At 43.3% G+C, this 24,810-nt stretch overlaps 2 protein-coding genes across 2 annotated transcripts in view; one reads left to right on the top strand and one right to left on the bottom strand.

Moving 5' to 3' along the window:
- Positions 1–532: 532 nt before the first annotated feature.
- Positions 533–24,810, top strand: part of T265_01561 (hypothetical protein) — a gene marked incomplete at both ends in the record, with an annotated part of 35,009 nt that continues 10,731 nt past the window's right edge. Inside the window, one exon of the mRNA XM_009165620.1 lies at positions 533–577. Coding sequence (XP_009163884.1) covers positions 533–577 — 45 coding nt within the window. The remainder of the gene's footprint in view (positions 578–24,810) is intronic.
- Positions 2,126–24,303, bottom strand: T265_01562 (hypothetical protein; the record flags this gene model as incomplete). The annotated part of the gene is made up of 9 exons (XM_009165621.1): positions 2,126–2,692; positions 9,002–9,064; positions 9,406–9,559; positions 10,428–10,498; positions 12,525–12,760; positions 14,993–15,088; positions 17,839–17,890; positions 20,300–20,565; positions 23,645–24,303. The coding sequence occupies 9 exons, from the start codon at positions 24,234–24,236 to the stop codon at positions 2,435–2,437; spliced, it is 1,788 nt and encodes a 595-aa protein (XP_009163885.1).

Raw genomic sequence — 24,810 nt, 5'->3', positions numbered from 1 at the left:
CGCTTGGATGACGCGTACATGACCACAGATTCAAGCGGCGCGCACATCCGAACAAAAAGGGACAGCATGTCTAACGTGAATCCTGGTAGCGGTTGGGTTGTGTTTATCAAGACATATAGTATACACAGCATAGTATATATAGTATATAGTATATGTAGTATAACTCTTGGTCGAAATCTGAAAAGTGAATAGGGGCCATGTGTTGCCGGAGTGCTGTTCATCTAACCGCTGCCTGAACTACATTGGATGACGTTTAAGGATCCTACAGCTACCATTATCGTCATACAGTCACTAATCCAGTGATATGCTCTGGCATGTGTGCTTGCAGTCTCTTGATAATTGATTACCATAATTTGCACTGTATATCCAGAGAAGGCGAAAATTCCAACCGCGGGGAAGCACCGTACATCCGAATTCGGATACATGCCATGAAGTGACGGTCATATGTGATGCCATAAAAAGGGTTTTCAGTGTTGATAAAACCTAGACGAATTAAGCTGCAGAAGCCTGTCTGTTTCTCGCATCCTAGATAATGGTGTGTAGTGAATTGAAAAAACTGAACGGATATGGAACTAGGGTAGGTGTTCCTTCAGTGACCCAAGTAGGTTGGTGTCATGGTGAAAACTTGGGCATCGGGTAAAGCAGTGCACTCAATTCTGTTTTTTGGATGTAAGACTGGATCATGGAAAGGGAGCTATGAACTGAACATTCCACACCTTCCATGGGCGATCCGTGTTATCGCTATACTGCCGCATGAAAGTTTTTAGTGATAGGATGAATAGCAAGGAAGTAGACTGTAATTCCACTTGGCTGATTCGTTTATATAGGTTGGATCATCCGCTGCGCAAGCCTGGGGAATGCTTTGTCTATACGGCCAAAGTACAAACTGGCCGTTGCTTGCAACAGACTTGAACACAATTTAATTTGTGCCCCATTCACATCTAACCTGTCCACACTATTCCTTATCAAATTTCCTAGAGTGAGACTCAGGCAACCAAGTCCCACCTGGGATTTTTTCAGATACGCCGACCAAGGTCGCAAAGCAACATGGTAATATTATAGTAATATTCAAGTAGTAATATTCAAGGAATTAAACACATGCTGGACTCGAACTTCGCTCTCTTTGTGGCGCATCAGCAGTACATGTCCTTGGGCGTATTGAGGTTTGAACCCCACACATCTGACATGCGAGGCGAGCGCGTAACCACTACTCCATTAGCGCATTCCACATCTGAACTGGCGAGTGTATTCAGATGCAAGCGGTGCGATTGCCCGAGTGCTCGATCGACGACCTAGCAATTGTCTTGGTTGACCATCAGTTGGCTCACCTGTCAGGGCCCCGTTAATTAGGATGCGCCACAGGCGGTTGAATCCCGATGGGCAGTTTTTAATGCCGCCCAGTATTCGCACAATGGGATTGAATTTTCGAAACCTATGACCTGTCCCTGATGGACTAAAGCAATCGATCAGTTGAGTTCAGAGTGCCAGTACAAACTTTTGAGCCCCATTTGGGCAACCCAGGGTCTCAGCGATGCTGAGAAATTATTCCGCTAGATGTTTTGGCCAGAGGTATGATTGCTCCGGTGGACATTGAAATTTGGTGTTCTGCAAAAATATGAACGTAGTTTAAGATGCTTCTTGGGTTGAGCACATACGCAACAAAATGCAAAATTTTGGTGCAAAAGGTTTTACTCTACTTAAGAAGGTTTTGCAGCTAACAGCATTGTGCGGCTAATGGGCACCGTTTTTAATTGGTTGTAAGCGCTTGCTTAAATTAGCGTGATGTGGAAGTGAACTCTACAAGTCCTGCAAACAAATACAAGGAATATCACCCCATTTCCTGTCACTAACTGATGTATTCTAACAAGTTGCGAAACTAGAAATGTTTTTCATCAGCGACCTTTCAAACAAAACCGGCAGACATTGGTTAAGTAATGTTTTTAAATAGCCCACAGCAGGAGCGTAACTGCGCCATGAGCAAGGTGAGATACAAACACAGCTGCGATCAATCGTAGTCACCTGTTTTTTGTTGCCCATTGGCTGAGAGAATATCATAACCTTACCATAACCATACCTTGATCCATCGAGAGTCGAGTACCACTCTGTTCGCTATAAGTAATGGTCACTTTTCCCCATTAGGCAATTGGAATCAGAATGAAAAAATGCAAATGTCTTAACACCAAGTCAATTTCAGAAAATGACTAGATAAGGTGCATGCGTCATATGATAACTGGAGATATCACCTAGAACGTAAAGCATATAATTGAAACCAACAGCACCTCTAGGAATCGCAACACATTTACATTAGAATACATGAAGTACATTAACAACCATTTCTGACAGAGAGAAACAGGTAACAAAATACCAAAACACAAGTCCGATCGTTGACCGGAACGCATTCTTTGTGGCCAATTTGTACCACAAGCATTGATGTTCAGAATCCATCATCAATTTCAACTGGGCCTCTTGTCAGTTCACACGGGCGACGAAATTCTTGACCACGCTCATGGAACCAGACGTTCATCACCCACTTGGAACCGACCAGAACCGGGCAAGCGACATGTCGCGTTCGAAGATCTCCCTCTCCACTGGGATGCAAGTTATACCAAAACCCGGCTGCTCCACGGACGGGCTTCACTAAAGCTCCAAGGCGATTGAACACGGTCGCACCACCGGCTTTTACATCCGTGAGCTATGCAACGAGGTAACAACAGAAGTTCACACAAAAATATAAACTGGCCAACTGAAGACCACCGAGAACGACGGACAGATAATTAGCGACAAACCAAGCCATCGGAATGAGCTATCAAACTTCCCACCTGAATGAGATCAAATTAACTAGCCGATACGAGCGTCGTACTGTCACCTAGATAGGTCACTGGTTTTCTTTCAATTAGGATCACGCTTTTTACAATGTCCGCTATTAGAAGCCGAAAGTACCTTCCCTCAACTCTTACTCCAGATAGAAAGCTGTGTTGTCTTAATATGAAACAGACAAAAAAGCTTACACAAATTTTTCGACAGCATAATTTTTCTCTAAAGCTTTGGTGGGGATCAAATAGTGCGGCAAGCGAGGAACTCCGTTTATTTTACCGATCCAGTGGGACAAATACGAGACGTATTCATGGTGAATGATGGATTACCATGACGATTCAAGCGCAAACAACTCTTGGTTCTGGTGTTCGTGGTTCGTTTTGTGACCACGCATAGTACCATGCCTGATATTTGTCCTATTGTCGTCAATGATATAAGTAGCATGACAAAGGCTTTTTATGCTAAGAGCTCGCAGGGTGAACGATCATCTCTTTTATAGATTTCGCCTAACATGATACAAAATCTTTTCTCACAGTCTCAATGCTTATCTTTCAGAGTGAGCGTTTATTGCACTGGAAATAGAGGCAAACTAAATTGTGTATGATCAAACATTTGTAGTTACCCTTCCTATATCACAGCAACCAGGAGCGCCACGTCTATACGGCTTTCTCAGAATCACTGTTAAACTCATCCATCGATTTTATGGACCAGAAGGTTCCAATATAAATCCTCTCGAATAATGGGGAATTTCCAGCTTCGTTGATCTAATTGCTCCTTTCTTTTAACGGAGTTGCACGCCAACGGTACAGGGCCGCCGAAAATGTCAATCAAAGTGCCTTTTGTTCTTTCAGTGTTTTTATCAGTTCGGTCACAGTAGCCGCCTAATCAGAATCGAACGCGTGAGCAAAGGTGCCATTTCTGAAAGACTCGATGAGTATTTAGCGTACTAACCAGTTAAAACATACATACATACATACATACATACATACATACATACATACATACATACATACATACATACATACATACATACATACATACATACATACATACATACATACATACATACATACATACATACATACATACATACATACATACATACATACATACATACATACACATACATACTTACATACATACATACATACATACATACTTACATACATACATACATACATACATACATGACATACAGGTGCCAGTTTCACCTCTCCCCTGTCAAATTTCCGAGATGACGCAACCAGCATGTGACTTCATAAAATTAGGGGAACATGATGTACTTGTATGAATGATATTAGGCCAGGTTAGTAGGCAGTATGCACGCTTGATTTCTCCTCGATGCTGCAGACTGACTGCCACTTGAGTACCGAGCTATCATGCAACCTGAAGAAAATAAGGAGGTTAAGATATTGACAAGTTGTCCAAACCTAGCCAGGAGTAGTCGAGATGCCGAGGTTGGGACCTAAGCATCGACCTTCTGTCGGTAAGTTCGCGCCTTAATCACTGAGCCATCTCGCTCCAGGTGAACAATAATTTTGAACTTCTGCTAGCATGGATCTACGAAAGCCTGACCGATTCGCTAACACCGAGTGACGTCTACAAAACAGGTAAATGAGGGGAGTGAAGTCTACTGGCATTCATTCTCTATCGATTTACATCCATCATCGTTTGACATGTACAAAGAACGATATGTCATACTGGATAAATGGTTTGGAGTAATCCGAGAGATGCATGCAACCCATCCTCACTAGTTCAAGTAAATTCTGAAACGAGCGATTACATTTTACTCTCAAAATTACTCCGTCTTATGATCAGCTGTCTATCTGGTTCATTCACATACTTTTACATGCCCTATCGAATTCACCTCTAACTATTTTCAAACGGTGCCAGAGGTCAAACCTATCACACTAGGTGGCGCTTATTCACTCCGAATAAATTGGTGTCCCAGTTTTAGGACAGTGTTTTCGCCCGATCTATTTGAACGATGCAACGACAGGGACAAATTTTCGTGATTAATTCAGTCCATCTACATACACTCATCCACCGCGATACATTCATAATGGGGAACTAGGCAAAATGAGAAATTACAGAACTATGTTCTTGAGTAAATCTAACATGACGTAAACGTAATGCGAAACAGCGCCGTAGCTTAAAATGCTAGCCATTATTTCACGTCACTGCTTCAACTACCGCAGTCACCACACAACTGCGCAACTATTTTCCGAATATGAATGGCCAATCCTAGCAAGTTTCGATGGGCTATTTTGTTGTGTCCGCAGCGTACCTTGTGTGCACGGTTTCTATAGGTCGTGTCTTATCTTTATTCTAACAACTAAGCTATCATTGTCGAGGAGTTTTCAGCAACCTTGTGAGTAGTTTCTTTTGTGAAAATATACTACGATATCTCGAATATCGTACCAACTGAGACATGAGGCGGCCTTTATGCAGTACATTCAATCGAAGAATAGCATACAGGAGAGATTCTCCCGCGAAAATCCAGCTGATGTGCAAATCACTGTACCTATCACTGGTGTGTTTCTGAGCGCAAAATGATCTCAGTTGATCAGCTAGCAAGTTGTGTGTGGTAGCTATCTCACATTTGTGAAAACACCGAAATATTTCCCCACTTTAGCACGGATGTGGGATTCGTCAGGAAACATACATTCGTGATTTCAGCTCTTTATCAGCAAACTACACTCTTGATGACCATATCATCTAAATGTGATTCAAACTTCATGGAGATGTGTACTAGTTGGTACGTCGTCCAACCGCACACGTTCGTCACAGTATCATATCTACAACCTCCGTACACACAGTCGCCAGCTTTACTCACCGAAACACTGGCGAGTGCACGTAAGCCGTTGAATGTCGGGTCCAGGGTCTTTCCAAAGGTGCTTCTCATTGTGTTTAATTTCTTTGTAAGCGCTGGTGATATACATCGCCCTGCTTACGGACCTCCGGTTCATCCACAGAAATTATCGTAGTACCTACATTGGGAGTTTCGCTATTCTACAGTGCCCTCTACAATAGAACCACCCTAGTCCCCTGGTCACAATTAGCCTTATTGACGGTATAGCAGTGGCGTCGGTCGATTAAACGTAAATGCTTCTAGGAATCTTAGTCATTTTGATGGAGTGAATCTCGTGAACGAACTGAAATGATGAGTCATCATTGACGGTACCAGGTCTGGTTGTAGCCAAGGCTTTAGTGATAGGTAACTTGACAATTTCACGAGTGACCATATCACGGAGCGATACGTGTGTTTTCGGGCGGATGTCTTCTACACGCACTTCCAAGGCTTTAGTGATAGGTAACTTGACAATTTCACGAGTGACCATATCACGGAGCGATACGTGTGTTTTCGGGCGGATGTCTTCTGACACGCATTTTAGCTCTTCCGTTTCAGACAAAAGTTACGCCGCACCTGCAGTCAACTTGGAAGATATAATGAGTAGTGAGCAAAGCTCACTTTGGAGTTCTGATCGGTTGCGACGTCATGTTTAATCATGGTTTAATCGAGGCCCCGCTTAATGTGGTTTTCAATAGAACACAATAGAACCATCACTAATGTGAAGTGGTTCGAACCGAATTGTAGTGATTACTTGTTTACCGCCCATCGCACTCGTTTAGATGTCTCCGAGCAAAATCACCTAGTCAAACTTTCAACTAGACGACACGTTTCTGAATCTAACTCACCTTGCCCTGGATACCTTCATTTAAGTCATTGCGATTGTGTGAAACTAGGCAAGCACCAGTGAAGTTTGTACCGAGGTGGACAGAAACTGGCACAGTAAGGGCACTGTTACATCCAGAAAGGTTTATGGTATCCACAACATGACACTGAATCATCTGAATTATTTTGGAACAAAAGTTCGAAAAGGATAGCTGGTTGTTGTGTTTAGACTTACAATGGAATTTTTTGATTGAGTGAAGATTAGTTAATACACAGAGAAGGTTTACAACTTGTTCCTTGCCACTGGTAGGCAGTTCACACAAATCGCTCTGGCTCGACCATAAGGGCGTCTGTCAAGGCTCGTTTAAGGCGGCTACACCGCGTATAGCGGTTGAAGATCGGTCACCGTAGGTAGATGATCGGTAGGAGGTGCACCAGTACCTGTGTGCAATTTCTTAGAAATATGGAGATGAAAAAAACCGTTTTCGGACTTTGAAGGAAACGCACCAAGATTTGTATCATACACATGTTCGTGATAAACTTTACGCATGAAATACCCTACAGATTCATCGTGATAGAAATTGGTGCAGTTCATCCCGTCAGTCAGCGCACCTCCAGACTACTTCTTACAAAGTATCCAATCGGGTGAGCGAACAAACGGATTGCCACTAGCGAACGGTGTCCAAGTAAAGAGCATCTCCTTGTACAGGACAAGTCTATGTGCCCCGCGAGGGGCACTGCAACCGCGAGTACTAAAACAGTTTTATTTTAGACACCCAGGCATCAACCATATGAATGCCTTGACGCGCAGTCATGTATACTGGCCAGGTATGGACAAACAACTAGAAGAACCTGAGCAATCCTGTTCCAAATGTCAGTGTTCTGCAAAATCGCCACGGAAGACCGAATTATCTTCTTGGCCTGCACCAACTAACCCTTTGTTGCGTTCACACGTTGATTTTGCCGGATCAGTTAACAATCAGCACTATCTTATCATGGTAGACGCTTACAGAGTCTGACTACAATCTGACTACAACTAATAGTGTAATCGTTCAGCCGTAACACTCTTTCGGTGTTTAGTCGCTGTGCCACATGAAGAAAGCACGAGGACTGAGATACTGTCAGATTGTCTAAGCCTAGATAGGAACAGTCAAGATGTCGGAGTTCGGTTCCAACCGCGGGCCTTCCGGTCGATCGGATTTCGCCTTAACGATTGAACCACCTTGAAATATGCCTCACATTACTGGTAGGCATTGTGAACAAGCTCTGCATAACTTGAACAGGCCCTCAGGAACTCTACGGTCCGAGTACTTTGGGAACCCACGTCAAAATAGTGCAATGTCAAAATGAAAATGCTCGTGTGTACCTATTGGTCATGTCAATGAAGCTGTCCGATGTTTCAAGCCCCGAAACCAATATTTTTCAAGAAACAAATGAGTGATATTGAAGCAGCACCAAAGCGGCAAGTCAAATGCCTGTCAGTAACGTAGAGCAGTCTCATTTACTGTAACCATTGTGTAGTGATGGTCACTTGGACAACGAATCAACATCCTGTAGCACCTAAACTCCTTCTACCCTTTCGAACTCACTTCGAAGATAGTCCTTTAGTGAACCGTTAATTTTGAACAATGATGTGGGAACATTTCCGCAGATTTTTTTCCAAAGCTTTGTGAAGAAAGTTCTCACGTGTTTGAGCACACTTAGCCGCACTGTTGCTCAGATGTTGCAACCAGGCAAGTTAGATTTTGGTCTTCGACTCAAAGCTTCTCAAGGAAAGGGGTAGCTAACGAAAATTGATTTAGCACTGGACCCAACAGGGCGTCCGTTTTCAGCACTTTCACAATTCGAGGGCTACGAGTTTCGTACTTACGGTGCCAAAACGTGGACGGCCTATTAAGCATGCACATGAAGTGTGTTGAACTGAAAACAAAACGGAGTCAAATTGCCAAGTAGTTTGGAAATTTTTGGTGGTATCCTACGCCGTCCTATTCAGAAAACTTCTTCCAAATTTTTCAGGTAGCATACTTGATCGCCCATGGCAATCTACAGCCACCCGAGCTTTCTCAGATTTTCATCAAGGGATTTTGGCCGAGATGAAGTTCTCACCCTAGAAATTCAACAATTTCGTTGCACACTCTATCGTTTAGGATGACATATTTGTTTTATTAATGAACATACCAACCAGAAACCAAAACAGACATCTTAAGTAGACGAACATGGGAAAAGAAGGATATAGTCAATGTATTCCTATTCAACTATGAAGAGTCTTCGTCCTTCCTCGAGACATTCGTTATGTTTGGCCCACACCAAAGCTTGAAACAATGGGCTCCAGTTCCGCTGTTACTAGCGCTCATCACCACTGCATATCCCAGATCTTACCGCAATTTGAACTTCGGATATGTGACAGACCAGGAGAGTGCGGTCGAACATTTTAGGCAACCTTGTAACTACCACATCTGAACTAGTGAACATGTTCGCATGGGATGTAATATTGGTTTCAAGATCACTTACATAAAAAATTATTGTGGCGATGCGATTTCCATTTTCAACTTCGAATGCGTCTTTCTCCCGTTTCTGGAAATAAGCAAGTACTCATATGGTAGTGATAAGAGAAATTTAGCTGTCGGAATTCTCATAAACTTAACTGAAATTACAAAAATCCACGTTTTAATACGACTTAAGTCGCATATCACATTCTAACAAATCCACCTGGAATTCGATCCAGGGTTTTCAAAGAAATGAACCTATGTGTTGAACTGCTTCGAACTAAACGCGACTTAAATGATTCCTCTGGCTTCGATTTTCATAAAATATCCTAGCGGTGAAGAACGCTCTGTCTTCGCCGCTGCTCAAGCACTTGTTTGACCCAAGAAGTAGTCGGGTTATTGGTCACTTTAAACAAAATCATGACTTACTCGGCCAAAATCAAAGTGTGGAGCGTAATAGCCACCAATTCCGTAGTTGCCCACTTGTAGGTCTTCTGCAGTTTCCATAGCCAATCCAGTAAGTGCGTGAATTCGCCGGTTTAGTCTGTGCGTCACTTCGTCAAGCCCAGCATGGAGCCAAGCACTTGGGTAGATGAAAACCAAACGGTGTAAATCGAGAGCCGTCTGAAATCCTAGCCAGTTTATTCACAAAAAGCTTTTCAAGACTTTTACTCTGCATCCAATCTTAGGGAAAACACGTTCAACTTTAGTTCTTCGGGAAAAATAGGTTCCTTCAATTGATAAACGTTTAAATTCGGATAAAAACCCTCGGTTCCCTTGAAATCCGTCTTCGGAAGATGGCATCCACAGCCAGATGGAACGCCTGGACTGTGAGGTTCTGAATAAAACACTGCGACATAAGTTTTGCTGCGATTCCGAACCAAAACATGACCGAGTTTATCGTCATTTTACAGGGGGACATTAGCGGCTACTGACTAACCTTGTACTTATTGGTCTCCAACCAAACTGTACAGCAAAAGGCGTCTCCAGAGAACGATGTTAGAAAACGCTGGAAGTGTTATATATTCGTGCAACTTTCAGCAGTAAACAGTAGATTCCGATGCGTCTCAATTGAAAAGAACCAATGCCGTCATAACTAAACCACTCAGTGTCTCTTAGCAGGCATCCGTACACTTGTCTACAGCTCTTATTCTTTTGTGTTTTTCCGATATCAGATATTTCCCCCGATGACCACGTTCGATTCCGCACAAACTACGTGTGATTTACTTGGTTTCTTGGTTCAACCAGTGCTAGTTGGCAAATCCGTCTCTTAAGCCAGCCAACCTAAAGATTACTGGAGAAACGGATCACTCGAGTTTCAAAATACACAAAAATGGTGGATCGAAAAAATGTTAATTGGGTGGATTAGCTTGAGTCATACTAGCAAATACTTGATACATATATGCAAGTGTTCTGTTGAGGAACTGATAATTTGACAAATTCTGCCTTACCTCTTGCTGGTCCTGTAATAGGCGTTTTCTAGTTTCCCAGTGACAGGGTTCTTCACAGTTGCTCGTCGGAGCTAAAAGGATAACACATTTTGTGTGTAAAATGTGGCATGAACACTCCATCAACCGAGTAAGAGCAGAAATCTACCTCAAACGCTTGGGAGTGTCCTATTTTATGTCGGCAGAGCATTTTGCAGTTTCTTGTTTGGAAAAAACCACAGGCCACTAGTTTCTTTGTTTGAAAAAACCTACAGGCCACTGGCTTATACAGGGAACCGAAAATGAACCGAATTTCACCCACAGTGCAAAACGAGGCATAGATTACAATGCGTTCAAATGACTACCAACCGTGTGATTAGATGCTTTTTATATGAAAAGTAGGCTCTTTCGCTCCGAGAAGTGGGGTTTAGCGCAGTGCCCCAAATGACTGACAGTTATGTAGTCCCTTGTATAACTTTCCATTCTTTTTTTGTTTACACCGATCTCTTCGTTGACCCTGTCTCATACAGTGCCCGCTTGAGCAGTGGACGCAATGAGCAAGTACAGAACGGGTGAAAGCTCGTGCTACTCGCCGTTCGGCAGTAGTATAAGTCAACCGTGGCGATCATTCCGTTGAAAATTCAAGGAAGCACGGTGTTCAGAAATCAGATGTGTTGCTTAGCAAAAAAATTTCTTAGTTCGAAGTCCGCTTTATCTATCTTTTTCTATGTCTCGGAATGCAAATATACCTTGAAGGAATTTAGCCCTACCTGCCCACCGTTTAATTTTTTCTCCAATGGATCCGTTCTAATCTATTATTGGTGCATTTTTCTAGCTCCATCCCGGATGGTAACGAATGCTCGAAAACATACCTCAAGAGTTTTTTTCAGGAAAGGCCTTTACGATCAGCCACTCCCACACTACGCTGATCAGGAGGTCTACTTCACTGTCTTATTCTGGCACTTGTTGCCAACTTAGTTTGATTTTTGAACTTTTTCGGTCGTATATTTTCAAGCCCATTTTTCTTCAGAGTTACATCATTCCAGCAGTTAACGGCCCTTTTGAGGACTGACTTGGACGATCAAACTGTTCACCATACTTGATGCTACACTGCTGCAAAGGTCCACAAGTTGGAACCATCATGGGCACCAATTTGGTTGCGAATACGCTGGTAGTTTCACGTCCAAAACTTAATTATGGTCTAGCTCAATCTGCCAAATCCTACTGTCGTCATGTTTGCCCAATACATTTCGGCATACCTTCCCATTAAAGCAGGCGAAATCTCTCTTCCATCGGTTCGGATAAGCACGTAAACCAGTGCAAATCAAACAGGATAAATTTGCAAACAAATTTGGCTTTGCGAGAGACTCACCTGGAACCCAGCTGAATCTCTCGGTTTCGATGTTTCCAAGCAACTGAATGTGCTGCACTAGGTCACCCCATGGTCGCACCGATATTTGAGATATCACGATACATATATATTTGTAATGTACTACTCATAAGGTTGCTGAAAACCATTGAAACTCCTGAAAACTCCTCCATGGTTTGATATCTGTCCCCACCTTTAAGTATTGCTTGATTTTCAGTGCCCATTACTTTATCACTAAACTAGTATCATCGAATCTGTATGTTTTTTGCTCTGTTTGTCTTAAAACTGTGATGGGAGATTTGTCCGGTTTGCCATATGGCTTCCTTATTGTTCATCAGTTGTTGACAAATATATTGGTCAATTCGAATTCTGCGGAGTAGAGGTTTCTGCCCGGGCATGCGTTCCAAGTTGGTTGCAGCGGTCATTCTAATGTCAAGGATAAGAGATTCTCATTTCAAGGAAATAGCTTAAACGAGAGATTCAATCGAGTCTCTCGTGAAAACCAAATTGATTTGCAAATGAGTGTATTCCTCGAAAAACTGTCCAATTTGGGTTCAAGTAGAAAATAAGGGTGACGGAAACTCGGGGAATGCGCCCACTTGATGAGCCCGAAGAAGGGCGAAACCGGTCGTGGGCTGTCAAACAGTTTTCAGCAACTTTGTGAGTGGTTTCCTTTACGAAAACATGGTGATCCCTATATTCACCACACCAGCTGATGAATTAAAATATAGTTAGTAGGTAATACTACTTACCCGTGGTACAGCCAGCTCTTGGATTCGCTCAACCTCCGATGGATGGATCACATCATACCACATGACAATTCGAGGATCCGGGTAAAGGACCTCTTCCTTGACAGGACCGATTTTATAGTAGGGATGGGGGACATAGTAGCGGCAGTAAACTTGGTCATCAGGCGGAGGTGGGAATATTTGCTCTCCTCTACACAAGGCTTGATAAATTTCAGTCTCCTCATCCAATTTCGAGAGTTCTAAAGAGGAATAATAAGCCAGCATAAGCTTTTCGGTTTCAAAGCGTCCCTTGATCGCCATGCAGCTATAGGCCGACCCTATAAAACTGACGTAAACCCGAAAACGACTTTATTGGTCGCTTTGAAAGACAGCTTTGTTCATAGCCAGATTCGTTACCCCTGTCCCTTCTTATCACTAGTGGCTCTTGTCACACTTTTGAAACACCCAATGCGTCAATGCCTCAAATCGTCTATGGGTGTCTTTACTTGACCTTGATGCTTATTGCTACTGAACATTTTCCGTGGGTGGGCGCTCAAATGTAGTTCTGCATAATTGATCTTGATAACCTTGCCCAATGGCCAATCAGCTTCGTTCATGACACAGTGGCGCCTCGACATTCCCCACATGTCGTCCGAAATGCGCATCTAGGTGAATCAGCAATAAAACCACTGGAATTCGACCATCTTTAGGTTAAACTGGATAACTCGGAGGAATTTTGGGTAGGGCTGAAAATTTCGATCCCCCATCTACTTTTGCCAACATTACAGCAGGCACGACCTGCTGTTTACCTAAACAAATCGAGTTAGCTTGGAAGGTGAGACTAAAATGTTTTACTAGAACGACAAAACTAACTGTGGAAATATTGACTGATGATCTCGAATGCTCCATCTGTTGGAAAACCCTCAATCCCGTGTTGTTAGAAAAGTTGTTACTATCAGAAATCCTTCGACGTCCTTGCATTTGATCGAAGGCTAGAAAACAAGACGATTATTCAACTGAGTGGCAAGATAATCCTCGTTAGGAGTGTTACAACCCGCATCCGTTCGGCCGTACAGTGCTACTGGTGGGCTGTGTACACAGAAACCACAGCGTTATAGCAAAAACCGAGGCCGACTGAGTACGGCTGCGAATGGGGAACAGTCCACCAAAAAGGGGATTATATGGAAGATGACACAAGCCTGTTCGACATGACATGTTCTTCACTGTCAATAGGCTACATTTGGACTGCCAATCATTTTCTATATTCCCATGTTTTGTGTTACTTACCTGATCTACAGCACATCACTCTACGGATCCATTGCCTTCTAACATTTTTCGACTATTCAGCGGGTTTCACCACCCAACGAACGATGCGAATCATGATCAAACATGATAGTATTAAGTCGCCAGGGAAATACCAGTAAGTGTGGTAGGTGTGTAGCTTAATCTAACGGCAACTACAGAAGAGAAAAAACTTTTTTGTATTCACATAATCCGGATGAAAACTAGTCACTTCGAGAAGACACTTATCAAAATATGAACACCATTTTCGCTTATTCAAACTCGAACTTCGCGTTCTCGTTGCTGAGTACGTTAAGACACTCGTGGAGGTTAAAAACAGCAAAATCTGCTCTGCGTCTGTGCATTAGTTTAAATGAGAATGAGAATCGAGGTTTTGGAATTCCATTCGTGGATATCCTCAAGCAACGATCCAAAACATTGCTGAACTACTTTGCCACAAAATATGGTTGTTTAGTCGTTTAGTCTAAAAAAATCGACCGAGACTCGAATCCGAGAACCCACGTTCAGTTAGACTAAATTGTACTTTTATCCCCTGTAGTACATGTCATGCATTTCCTTTGTTGTGAACTGAGATAAATTTGTCCTACAAATTTTCATGTTTTGCATCCGCAAGCGATAAAACTAAATGAAATGTTAGCACCTCGCACTCTGTCTTCTTGCAGTCCTAGTAGAGCGGCTAAATGGAATTTTAACATTCTACTTCCACAATAAAGATGGCTGACCAGCAATGTGGCCATCTCGTGGTTATACAGAATAAAGGAATATCCTATCGGCCTAGATTCGTAACACGTGATCTGGTATCGACCACTAACTCAAGTGATAGGCTTTCATAGTTTGTTGGAGGGCCAGGAGACTGTGTTCGTCAGACCTCTACCGATGGACCAACCTGGTACGAGAGACTCTGCGAGTTTCGCGCGGACACCACCCAGTATGGCTCAATGGGTCGCCGAGGTACACAAGCCGCCACACCACGGTAAGGTCCTGTCTTTTCGTGACAGTATTCTGACCAATTTCTGAAAGCAATAAAATGGTCCTGTCCCTATATGATTAATCTGCCTTTTTTCCTAGACCACCTTACAACAAAACGATACAGGCTACAAAGCCCAGCTCATGAATTTTATTCGTCTGAAACGTGCTACCATTTGGCTCAGAAGATGCACCGATGCCCACAAAGTGCGCTGGTAACTCACTCTCAGGAGGAGGCGCTGGACCAATAATCCCTTCTCCTTTCTGAATTTGTGTCTGGTAGAATTCTTCGTTGCTCAAGCTCTGTTCATGTTCAGGATCTAGAAAAAAAGAAGAGCCTGTTCAATCAAATGAAAAATACTTGGAACCAATTGAGTAGTCATCGTTTTCGAAAATGATTCGTGACAATAAATCTACCGATTGTCACAAATCTTTTTCGAAAAGAAGAGTCTCTTTGAACGGTCTGAGTGTGCGTTAAGCTTGCCTCCAATGTGAACTGTACTGCCCGGAAATCTATCCGCTACTGTGACCAGAATGGAATTGCTAACAGCCGGAGGATGGACTTTGTTCAATCTTTCATTCGTCAAGTTCACACTTTTTTCGAAATTCAAAGATAGAATTAGCCAGTGAGCTATAACTACTGAAATGTCTTCATTCTAATCCCGTGGGTTTGCACAGGATGTATTTGTAAAGCTCGGACTATAAAAACTTAGCAATCGCCTCAATTATTTCGTTTGTGTACACCTTATCATGAACTGGATGCTTTTCAAAACAAACAACAGGTGTTATTTGGTTTGGAAAATGCAACAGAGTGTGACAGAACCATATGTGGTCCCTAAAACATATATCTTGAAAGCTAGTGACCGACATGGTGGTGAAAACACATACACCAGGATCCCGTTAAACACTAAATCAGAGCCGAGGTAATACGCCGAAATGGTCACTCTGGCTTGATTCTAATCAAAACTGCCGGTCGTAACTCTAGACGTGAAATTAAAAAAAATGTTGGATTGGGAGCGGTTGTCCATATTCACCACAGTACGATATCTACCACCTGCCGAACGCAAAACCATGATGTGACACGCCATCGAGTTACAAGCCCAAGGACCAGACCAACGCAGTCGCACGCAGTTTACTCCAGTATGCCCATGACACGGCCACCCAGTTCTTATCCTAACGCCTGCAGTGTATTCTGTCTCTGGACCCTGATAGTAAATCGCCAATCAACATTCATGCTTCCTTTCCTGCGTGACAATGCCACTTTTCTAGGTGATATTTTACAGTGTCATTTCGTTGAACCGTTTTCGTTACCGATGTAACCGTTTGAAAGTGCATTTCAATCGCCAAACAGCGTTCCTTTGAAGCACAACTATCTTCTCTGTAAGAATGAGGTTGTCCACTTCTCAACTTGCACCGGGACAATTTTCTTCTAACCGGGCCATTTACTTATGTCCCTACGTACTGGAAATTTTAGAATGTGGTGTGAAAATGAACAGGGTTTACCATCAACAACAATAACTCAGGGCTATGCTCTTTTGGGTTTGCGACAAACGAGTGCTGAAGCCACAAGCCTAATCATCCCAATTTGCATTTAACATCTGCAGTGACAGACCCCTAAGACACTGTTGAGTGTGAAAAAGGTGACCAACCAGGGTGGTTGATCTGGCCTACCTGATGTGAAGACAAAACAAGAATAAAATCGGACCTGTCGGCCTTCTTGAGGAGTTGAACAAAAGGTTCACAATGAGCTCCTATATAAGGCCGACCGAGCTCATGTAGGTGGACTGCTCCTATCGCTTCGGGATGAATCACACCTAGCTGCCAGTAAATAGAAGAAGGCTTTTGCTGCAGAGTTGTTTACTAGGAAACGCCAACTGAGTAGTTACAGACTATTGGACAGGGAAGCCAACCCCCCTTATGCATCCTATTTACAAAAACTGAATATCCATCTTCTCCTTGACCGCGTCCTCCTGAACTTTCCTGGATAATCATTGACTGTTACTCAGTTGCAAGCAAATGCTACAAAGTGACCCCACAAATCCGTAATAGATTTCACTTTTCAAAAGTCGCGAAGCGGATTTACGAGAAAACATACTACTCGCATGCCTCATCAGTAGTATCCACTGTTATACCAGTAGTTATACGAGGTTTACCAATATTTGTGCGACTGCGAACTTGCGGTAGACGGAAAAATCATCCATCTAAGCTGAGACAATCTGACTGCCCTCTCATCAGCCCAGTAATAAGAGCTGGTGTGAATTCTCGAAGCTATGTTCCTCAAGGGTTGAGACAGAACATATGAGCACTATAAAGAGCCAAGTCTGGATATTTTTCAGAGAAGACGAAAATACGATGATCGATTATTTGTTTTCCCTCCTAAATGAAACTGCCTTTCTATGTTCGGAACAGAGGAAAGACCACGGTGCCTTGTACTGAACGATTAATGGGACAGGTAGAGGGATGAATATCAAGAAAAGCAAACTGTTGAATCATGTATCTACGTTCGTATCAAACGCGCAAAACGGTGTTCATTTTGAAATAGTTTTAGAGGGACTGAAACAACCAGTAAACCACAATTCGTATTCAAATAAAGTGGCAGGGAAAGAAACGTTTCATCCCGTCTTCCAAATTGAGTACAGGCTCACACAGATTTATTTTGGTCCAACAATAGGATCAGCGATGTTGTTTCGACAAAGTAGTACATCAAAAACTTCGGGAACACCAAGTAGGTGATGATGACTAGATTTCTGACGAATTATAGTGTAGGCTTTCATAACGAGCAGGACTCGATTTCGCGACCTATGTGTGATTTCAACCAAGCCACTACGGCATTGGCTCATCCCCCGGTTATAACAGTCGGCGTTTTCATGACGCTTGGTAAAATTACGTAGCAAATGATTGCCTCAAATTGTTTGCACCTAAAACGCACATCTTTGTTAGCAACATTCAGTGAAACAAGTCTGTGGGTGGAGGTTTTCAAGCGTTTCGAAACTAGGGGGAATCTGTGACCCTATTCAACAGCCTTGATCTCGTGATAACAAAGAATAACGAGAAGAACAGGAGTGCTCACCTTCCTCGAGAATCAGTCTGGTCACATTCAAAGCTTCGGCATATCTTCCTTGCTAGGGTTGGATAGAGATATGTAAAGCGTAATGGAGCGCGATGAATGATGAACATGATCCATGACAAACTTGTAGACAGAATTCCTTTTTACACTGAACTAACTGTCTGGAAAAACTGGTGTTTGTAACAGAAATCACTCTACGTGGCAGTTCGCTCTGCCAAGCGAAGTAACAAGAACTGTTCGGCACCCACGACTCTATAGTGCCTTGAAGTTGTGTAAGAAAAAGTAAAAACCATGCAAAAAATCAGAAAAGTTCTCAATGACGGCCACTTGTTGCAGTGCGTATGGCTAACTGTAAGGTTTCTTCGACACGTCCAGCAACTATGGAGCACCGCTTAGTCATCGATACTCCCTGAACGATCCAATATCTTTGCCGCAGTTCGGCTAACGTATGCGACAGTTCACAATGCCCATCCAGCACGTGTGCGTTCCAAACTATCAACCTGGTGACGTTATTCTTCGGGGGTAGTATGATAGGATGTTTTGCAACATGCGACCACAAAAGGTTATCAAACCTACCTCCTACACATAGCAAACCATCTATCAATATCAGGAATAAGCGTATTAGTTTGTGGTTGCGTACGCTTCGTTCGTCAACCCTACCGGCGCGTTCGAATTTCAGCATGATTGCTGTGTATACTGTCTTCTGAACCATGCGAATAATATCACGCTTAGCTTGCCTCACTTCTGTGAGTTTCAGTCCTCCAGTGTTCAGTGAGGATTCAGTTGAGCCGCTTGCCATCATTCCCAGGTATGTTTTAAACCTTGTCAACCATAACACAGATTGTAGAAGTTTAAACCAATCGGAACAACTTCCCATTAAAAGATGCAACCCAGTTGGTTCCGAAGCAGCGGTCACGTTAACCGAAGCACGTTTCGTCTTCAATTCTATTCCTTCTGGTATGAAATTTGGTTCGTAGTGTGGCCACTGGGCCTCGGACGCTTCCACGAAGGCCGGCTCTTTGAACCAATATCGAAGGGCAGTCAGAGAACTTACTCCTCTAGAGGCTAAGTCTGCCGGATTATCCTCACTCATTACGTGATACCAATCACCGGGTGACAACAACTGATGAATCGTAGAGATTCTGTTTGCCACGGAGGTACTGTAGCGAGTGGCAGTGTTCCTATATTGCGAAGCACTATGGTTGAATCCGTCCAGTAGGTTGCCCTTGTGAACGCAAATCCTGTTCTTTCCGCAGTAGATCCGACACCCTTGCGGCTAGTCGCGCGGCATTCCGCTCAACCCTCGGCACTGTTACAGATTTCAAAGGTGTCATTCTAGACTTGGCGTATATCAGCATGCATGTGAATTTCTCGGGTTCGAGGCACCAGCGACAATGCCCAAACGCACCATAACCCACTTCGGAGGCGGCACTGAAAATATGCAAGTATTCTATGGAGGAAAATGTTAGTAGCTCAGGTATCGTAGATGGTGGTCGTTGGCTTGTTCGCTGAGCTGGGCAATTTGATTGCAAACGTTTCATCACCAATCGAGGTGACATCATCAGTGCGTTATTGTGGAACGTAGTAGTGCGTAGCGGTTGGTTGGTGGTTGTGTACAAGGGTTATGAAGCCGTCAAGTTGACCAAGCCTTGACAAAAACAGTCGAGGTGTTGGGGTTGGGTTCGAACCGCGAACCTTTTTTTCCAAAACGAGTTTGCACCTTCATTATTGAGCTACCTCAAGGTGACAGAGGGGAAGCATTCTTGGTTAATTTTGACTCGAGTAACATCGAGTCATCACGCGTCCCTTCATTCTAAATTTCAGTCCCATAATCTCTAACCTTCATTCCAACTGTTCATTCACCCTTGGTTGGACTATCCATCAAGCCAAGTTAACTCTAGCCAAGGAGAACCCGCGAACGCAGTTCTTATGACATTGGCCGTTTTGCACTTGAGCCAATGAGTAAATCCAAATGAAGTACAAATGACTTGTCTAAGTGGCTATTTCCTGCCAAGAGGAAAATGCGTTACTTCGGCAGTAACTATGCGTGTTTCCTCAGTTTTGTTGCGCTGCAAGTAGACCATCGTGAGGTAAATTCCACCCCGTCAAAATTGTCCCGTGAGTTTTGGGTTACCCGATTTGAAAGGTTCCTCATGAGTAGCACCTCATTCGGCTTTCGGATGTGGTAAATACTGTTTTGGTGAAAAGATTCTCATTCGTTCACTTGCGCTGCAAAAAGTTTAATCCGTTTTACCAGATAAATGAATTTTCTAACCTATCAAAAATGAGTTAAATACAACCAAGTTTTTACTGTTTCGGTATACTTTCAAGCATTGAGTTTCAACTAATATACTATTTTTTTTATTTCAAAGATGGGAACAACAAATCCTGTGTAGCTTTTAAATCTTTGACTTTTGAAATCTACCCATCCAGAGTAGGAAACCTAATAACAGTTTCAACTTACCCTTCCCAGAGCGTAGGCCAAATGCTCGAGAATCTGAACAGAAGTTGGTCGGGCCTCATCTGGAATTGAGAAGTCAAAATTTTCCTTGTCCTCCGGAGAAGATGATCGTTTCCCGCGGAGATTCCCGTCTTCACCCATCGCAAAATGTGTATCACTTCGATGGAGTTCCTCCCATAAACGATTGTAGGCAACACGGAACCACTCTTCTGCACGGAAAAAGTCGTGTGCCTCGTAAGCTTGTTGTCCAAGGTGTACGCACTGGGCGGCTGTTGAGTTAGCACGATGAGAATTGAATAAAAAAAGTTTCAGCCGTTTATAAACCACCGGTAATTGGAGCTTCCATCACCTGCGCCACTGCTCGGAGAGCAGTATTGCGAGTGATTTCTTAATTGTTGCACTTTTTCTGTTGTAATGTTATGATTGCAAAGAAAACACGGCACACAGACTGATGTAATCACTACCTATGAAAAAAGAGGGCCTTTGCTGCGGAGTTATTTATTAGAAAATGCCAAATGACCGGTTACAGACTATTGGACAGGGAAGCAAAACTCTCATTTGCATCTTATTTACAAAAACTGAACATCCATCTTCTCCTAAACGCGTCTTCTTGAACTTTCTATTCATTTCATCGACTCCAATCATTCATTGCTCAAATCCAAGCAAATGCTAAAGAGCGACTCCCCAAATTCACAACAGATCTCCCTTTTCAAGAGAAGTAAAGCGGATTTACGGGAACAGAACATACTACTCGCATGCCTACCCATCAGTAGTATCACTATTACACTTACAGCAGGTCCTTCTGCAAGTTTTCGTTGTAGGCTATGATCATTTGCCAATATTGACATGAGCTCTCGGTTCGCAACCCAGCAAAGTAGGATTCCAGCTCTCAGTTTTTGACCCCGGGCAAGACCAATGAAGGTACTACTAATCGAGGTACCACCAGTCACTAAAATATTATGATAGAGTTCGGCTTCATATGGGTGGATACAGAATCTGTTGAATTTGTATTCAAGTTACAACGTTTTATTGAGTTTTGCTCCATCCGAGCTCATCAGTAATGCATGTCATGCCGGGAGATGATCTTTGAAAATTGGAAATGTGAGGACGCCCTGCTGCCAGCGTACCACTAACTCACGCTGGACGCACCTGAACTATCACGTCTCAAACTGCTCAGATCTTGGGTAATGTGATTAGTTCCCCAGGTAGCATCATTTCGTCTAAAAAGCACACAATTTTGGGACAAGGACCACATGAAATAAGTTCCCCTTATTTTGAAGCTACGAAAGCTCAGTATTTAGTATGGTACATATCACAATATGATTGGTCGCAAGAATGGAAATTGAGGCGAGCTTCAACCAATTTCATTGTAAGCACAAAAATTAGGTTGAACGGCTGACAACGGCGACTTGGCGTGCAAACCAAAATAAAAAAACTGGCAAGATCAACCTCTGACGTATGACAAACGCAATATGTCAGCAATACAACCTAACTTCTTATCAAGTGAGAATGCGTGACAATTTTCGAAGCTTGTCGACTGCATGTTGGTAGGACCATTCTCACCTACCATTCGACCATTCGCCGAGTTTGTGTCGATGGAAACGTCACAAAGAGTTGAGATGTTCAGAACACGCGTCCTGGTCACAAGATTACCATCGATAACTGACGGTCAGTGAACAACAGAAGATGTAGTATAATGCAGTGTGTCAAAGAGCCCAACCTCAGACCGTTCTTGTGAAGTCCCGTGTTCCGCCAATCATAATCTTCCAAATCTTAGACCCTGATCGACCATTCGAGCCTTTGAAATCTTCCATCGTGTGGAACACCACCCCTGTCGAGAACCATTGATCTACCAAGGTACATTAGCTTAGCACACACTAGTATACACTAATGCTTACATATTGTTCGGCCACAAGGCACAATCAAAACCGTCCAAAATAACGGCCTGGTATAAACCTGTACCAAATCAGTGGTAGGTCTGCCGAGCCCAGTACCGGAGCAACAATTGAAGAAAAGTGTTGAGTGTCACGCGACAAACTGCTCTGTCTCTGACCTAACCGAATGATTACCCGTGAACCGAATAGTGTGGTTTCCTGAAGACATGTCTATTTTGGATAGTTGAAGGTCAGAACCGCGTAATCGGATGACTGTTACGATTTGGAGTTCCGGGTACCGTTTTCAGGGATTTCTACAACCGACTCATTTGATCCTACCCACTACTTTTAGTCAATTGTTCCCTAGTGTCAATATCGGAAAACAAAAAGGAACCGAACCAACTGACTAAATCCGTCGTTCTTTCTATTCACCATGATTTTCCATTGGAAAGATTTAGCAAGGCAAATTGAGTGGTATTCAGACATCTGGCAGGAAGTGTATGGAAAACTGAATCGTGTATTGGATGCAAACTTGAGAAAATCTATTGTAAAAGGTAGTGCACCAGAGCATGATAATATCCTGGAAAAAAAGCTAGAGAGTGTTGAAACTCAAGTGAAAATAACTCAAATCCACACAGGAATCATGAAAAAGGGTGAGTAGCTGCTTGAACTCATGAATCTCTATTCAGATGGACATCGCTATTGAAGCACGCCACAGAAACACCGAGAACATGTGTTCGTAGTTAACTGACGTGGAACTTTTAACCAGTCTATGAACATTATGGTCTAAGAAACTAGTCACCACATGAAGGATACTACTCACAAGTTGCTGAAAACTCTTCGACAGCCCACAACCGGTTTCGCCCTTCTTTGGGGCTCATCAGGTAGGCGCAGTCCTCGAGTTTCCGTCAAACTTATGTACTACTTGAACCCGAATTGGACTGTTTTTCGAGATATACACTCATTTTCAGATCAGTTTGGTTTGATTGCAGTGATTTGTCAGTTTAGACCTTTTAGTCAACGACGAATGGCCCTTATTTTCATTCCATCTCCGCAAAAACGAAAAGTTTGGGAATCAAACCAGTGGCATTATCAGCTTTAGGTTTCGAGCACATTTAAAACTTGCTGGACTGCGCTTTGTAATGAAACAGAGCCCATTTGTCAGCGTTTTTCGTTCTGTTTGCAAGTACCAGTTACCTGAAGCTGCTTAGTAATGGCGTCGAGAAATGGTGTATGGTGTGTCGAAAGCGGGATGGCGCCGCTGTAAATATTGCGAAATAGGCCGGAAAATGGTGCAGATTACGACCAGTGTTCTCATATGCCTGAAACGAAATTCTCCCACGTTCTTGTTAAAACCAACCTGACGTTCTACCTGAGCCCAAATTGGACGGATTTGTCAAATACTGTCATCCGCACTCATCTGTTACGATGGACGAAACATACAACAAACGAAATGGAACACAACGAAACGAACCTGTCAGTTTTGGACATGTCAAGTCTGCTGTTAACTTCCCGTTTGCGATATCCTCTGCGCGTAGTCGATACGTGCTTTGCAGCAATAACAGGGCGTCCGCAGCTCCGGTGACATCATTGTGACCCGGTAGCAGGTTTGCCGATTGTTCCACACGTGCACGCAGTTCTGTCAATTGTTGCCTGTCGGCTGCAAGTGACATACCTTGGGTTGAAACGCTTTCAGATCCTGTATCTTCATTCTGCTCCTGTTCAGAATAGCCATCAAGCAATGCTAACAGATCTGCTTTCCAGTTCACTGCAAGCCGTTTGACTGTCAAGTATGCATGCACAGGATTTCCAAAGAAATCCTCAGGCGTTGTGGCCAACTGGGGATCGAGACCTTGGGTAGACAACCGTTTAGCCACACGCCGGATACGGCTTAAGCGCGCTTCTTCCAATTCAAGATATGTATCTAAATCCGAGGCCAATTGTCTCCCAACTTCGTAGGCTCGGTTGAGTTCGGTTATTGCACTATAGTATTCGGAGGTGCATATTGAAATATTACAGAGAATTAGAACACCAAGCAATAGATTTTGAATACGTTTTTCCCACATGGTCTGATAGTACGTAGTTTTGTTGTCCCAACTGCTCAGGGAAATCCGACCAAACGGGAAGTTTCCACAATATCAGGAAGCAAATGATCGTGCGATAGACAGATACTAGGAAGGTCGAATAGCTTTCATGTCAAAATCGATTGTTTGCCTGCCCTGGCTGCGCAGCGCGTCGACAGGGATTGGTTGTCCTGCGCACCACCGCCAGCCGGTGTCAAATGCAGTAAACGGCCGGACGGAACACGTCCGCCAACGCACCACACGCTGTCTTCGGTGCATTAAATCGGGTCATGCTGACGGAATATGTTTCACCTGCTTGGACAGCGAACTCGAAATTGGTTGTGATTCCAAGGTTGACTAAGCTCTCAGAAATCCTACGAATAGTGTATTCCGCCAAACAAGTTAACACTTCTCGACAAATTCGCAGACGAGTTCGATTTTGACAGGAGACTCAGCTGAATTGAAGTAAATCTCTCACTTCAGGTGAATATGCTGCACAGACCATCCCATATTCGAGATATCGCAAAAAACGTTGTTGGTTTAGACGTAATACCTTACTCGTAACCCTTCGACAACC

The sequence above is a fragment of the Opisthorchis viverrini genome, assembly GCF_000715545.1.
Source record: "Opisthorchis viverrini unplaced genomic scaffold opera_v5_17, whole genome shotgun sequence".
NCBI classification, from domain to species: Eukaryota; Metazoa; Platyhelminthes; class Trematoda; order Opisthorchiida; family Opisthorchiidae; genus Opisthorchis; species Opisthorchis viverrini.
The sequence above is the reverse complement of the archived record's forward strand: the minus strand, read 5'-3'. Positions and strand labels throughout refer to the sequence as shown.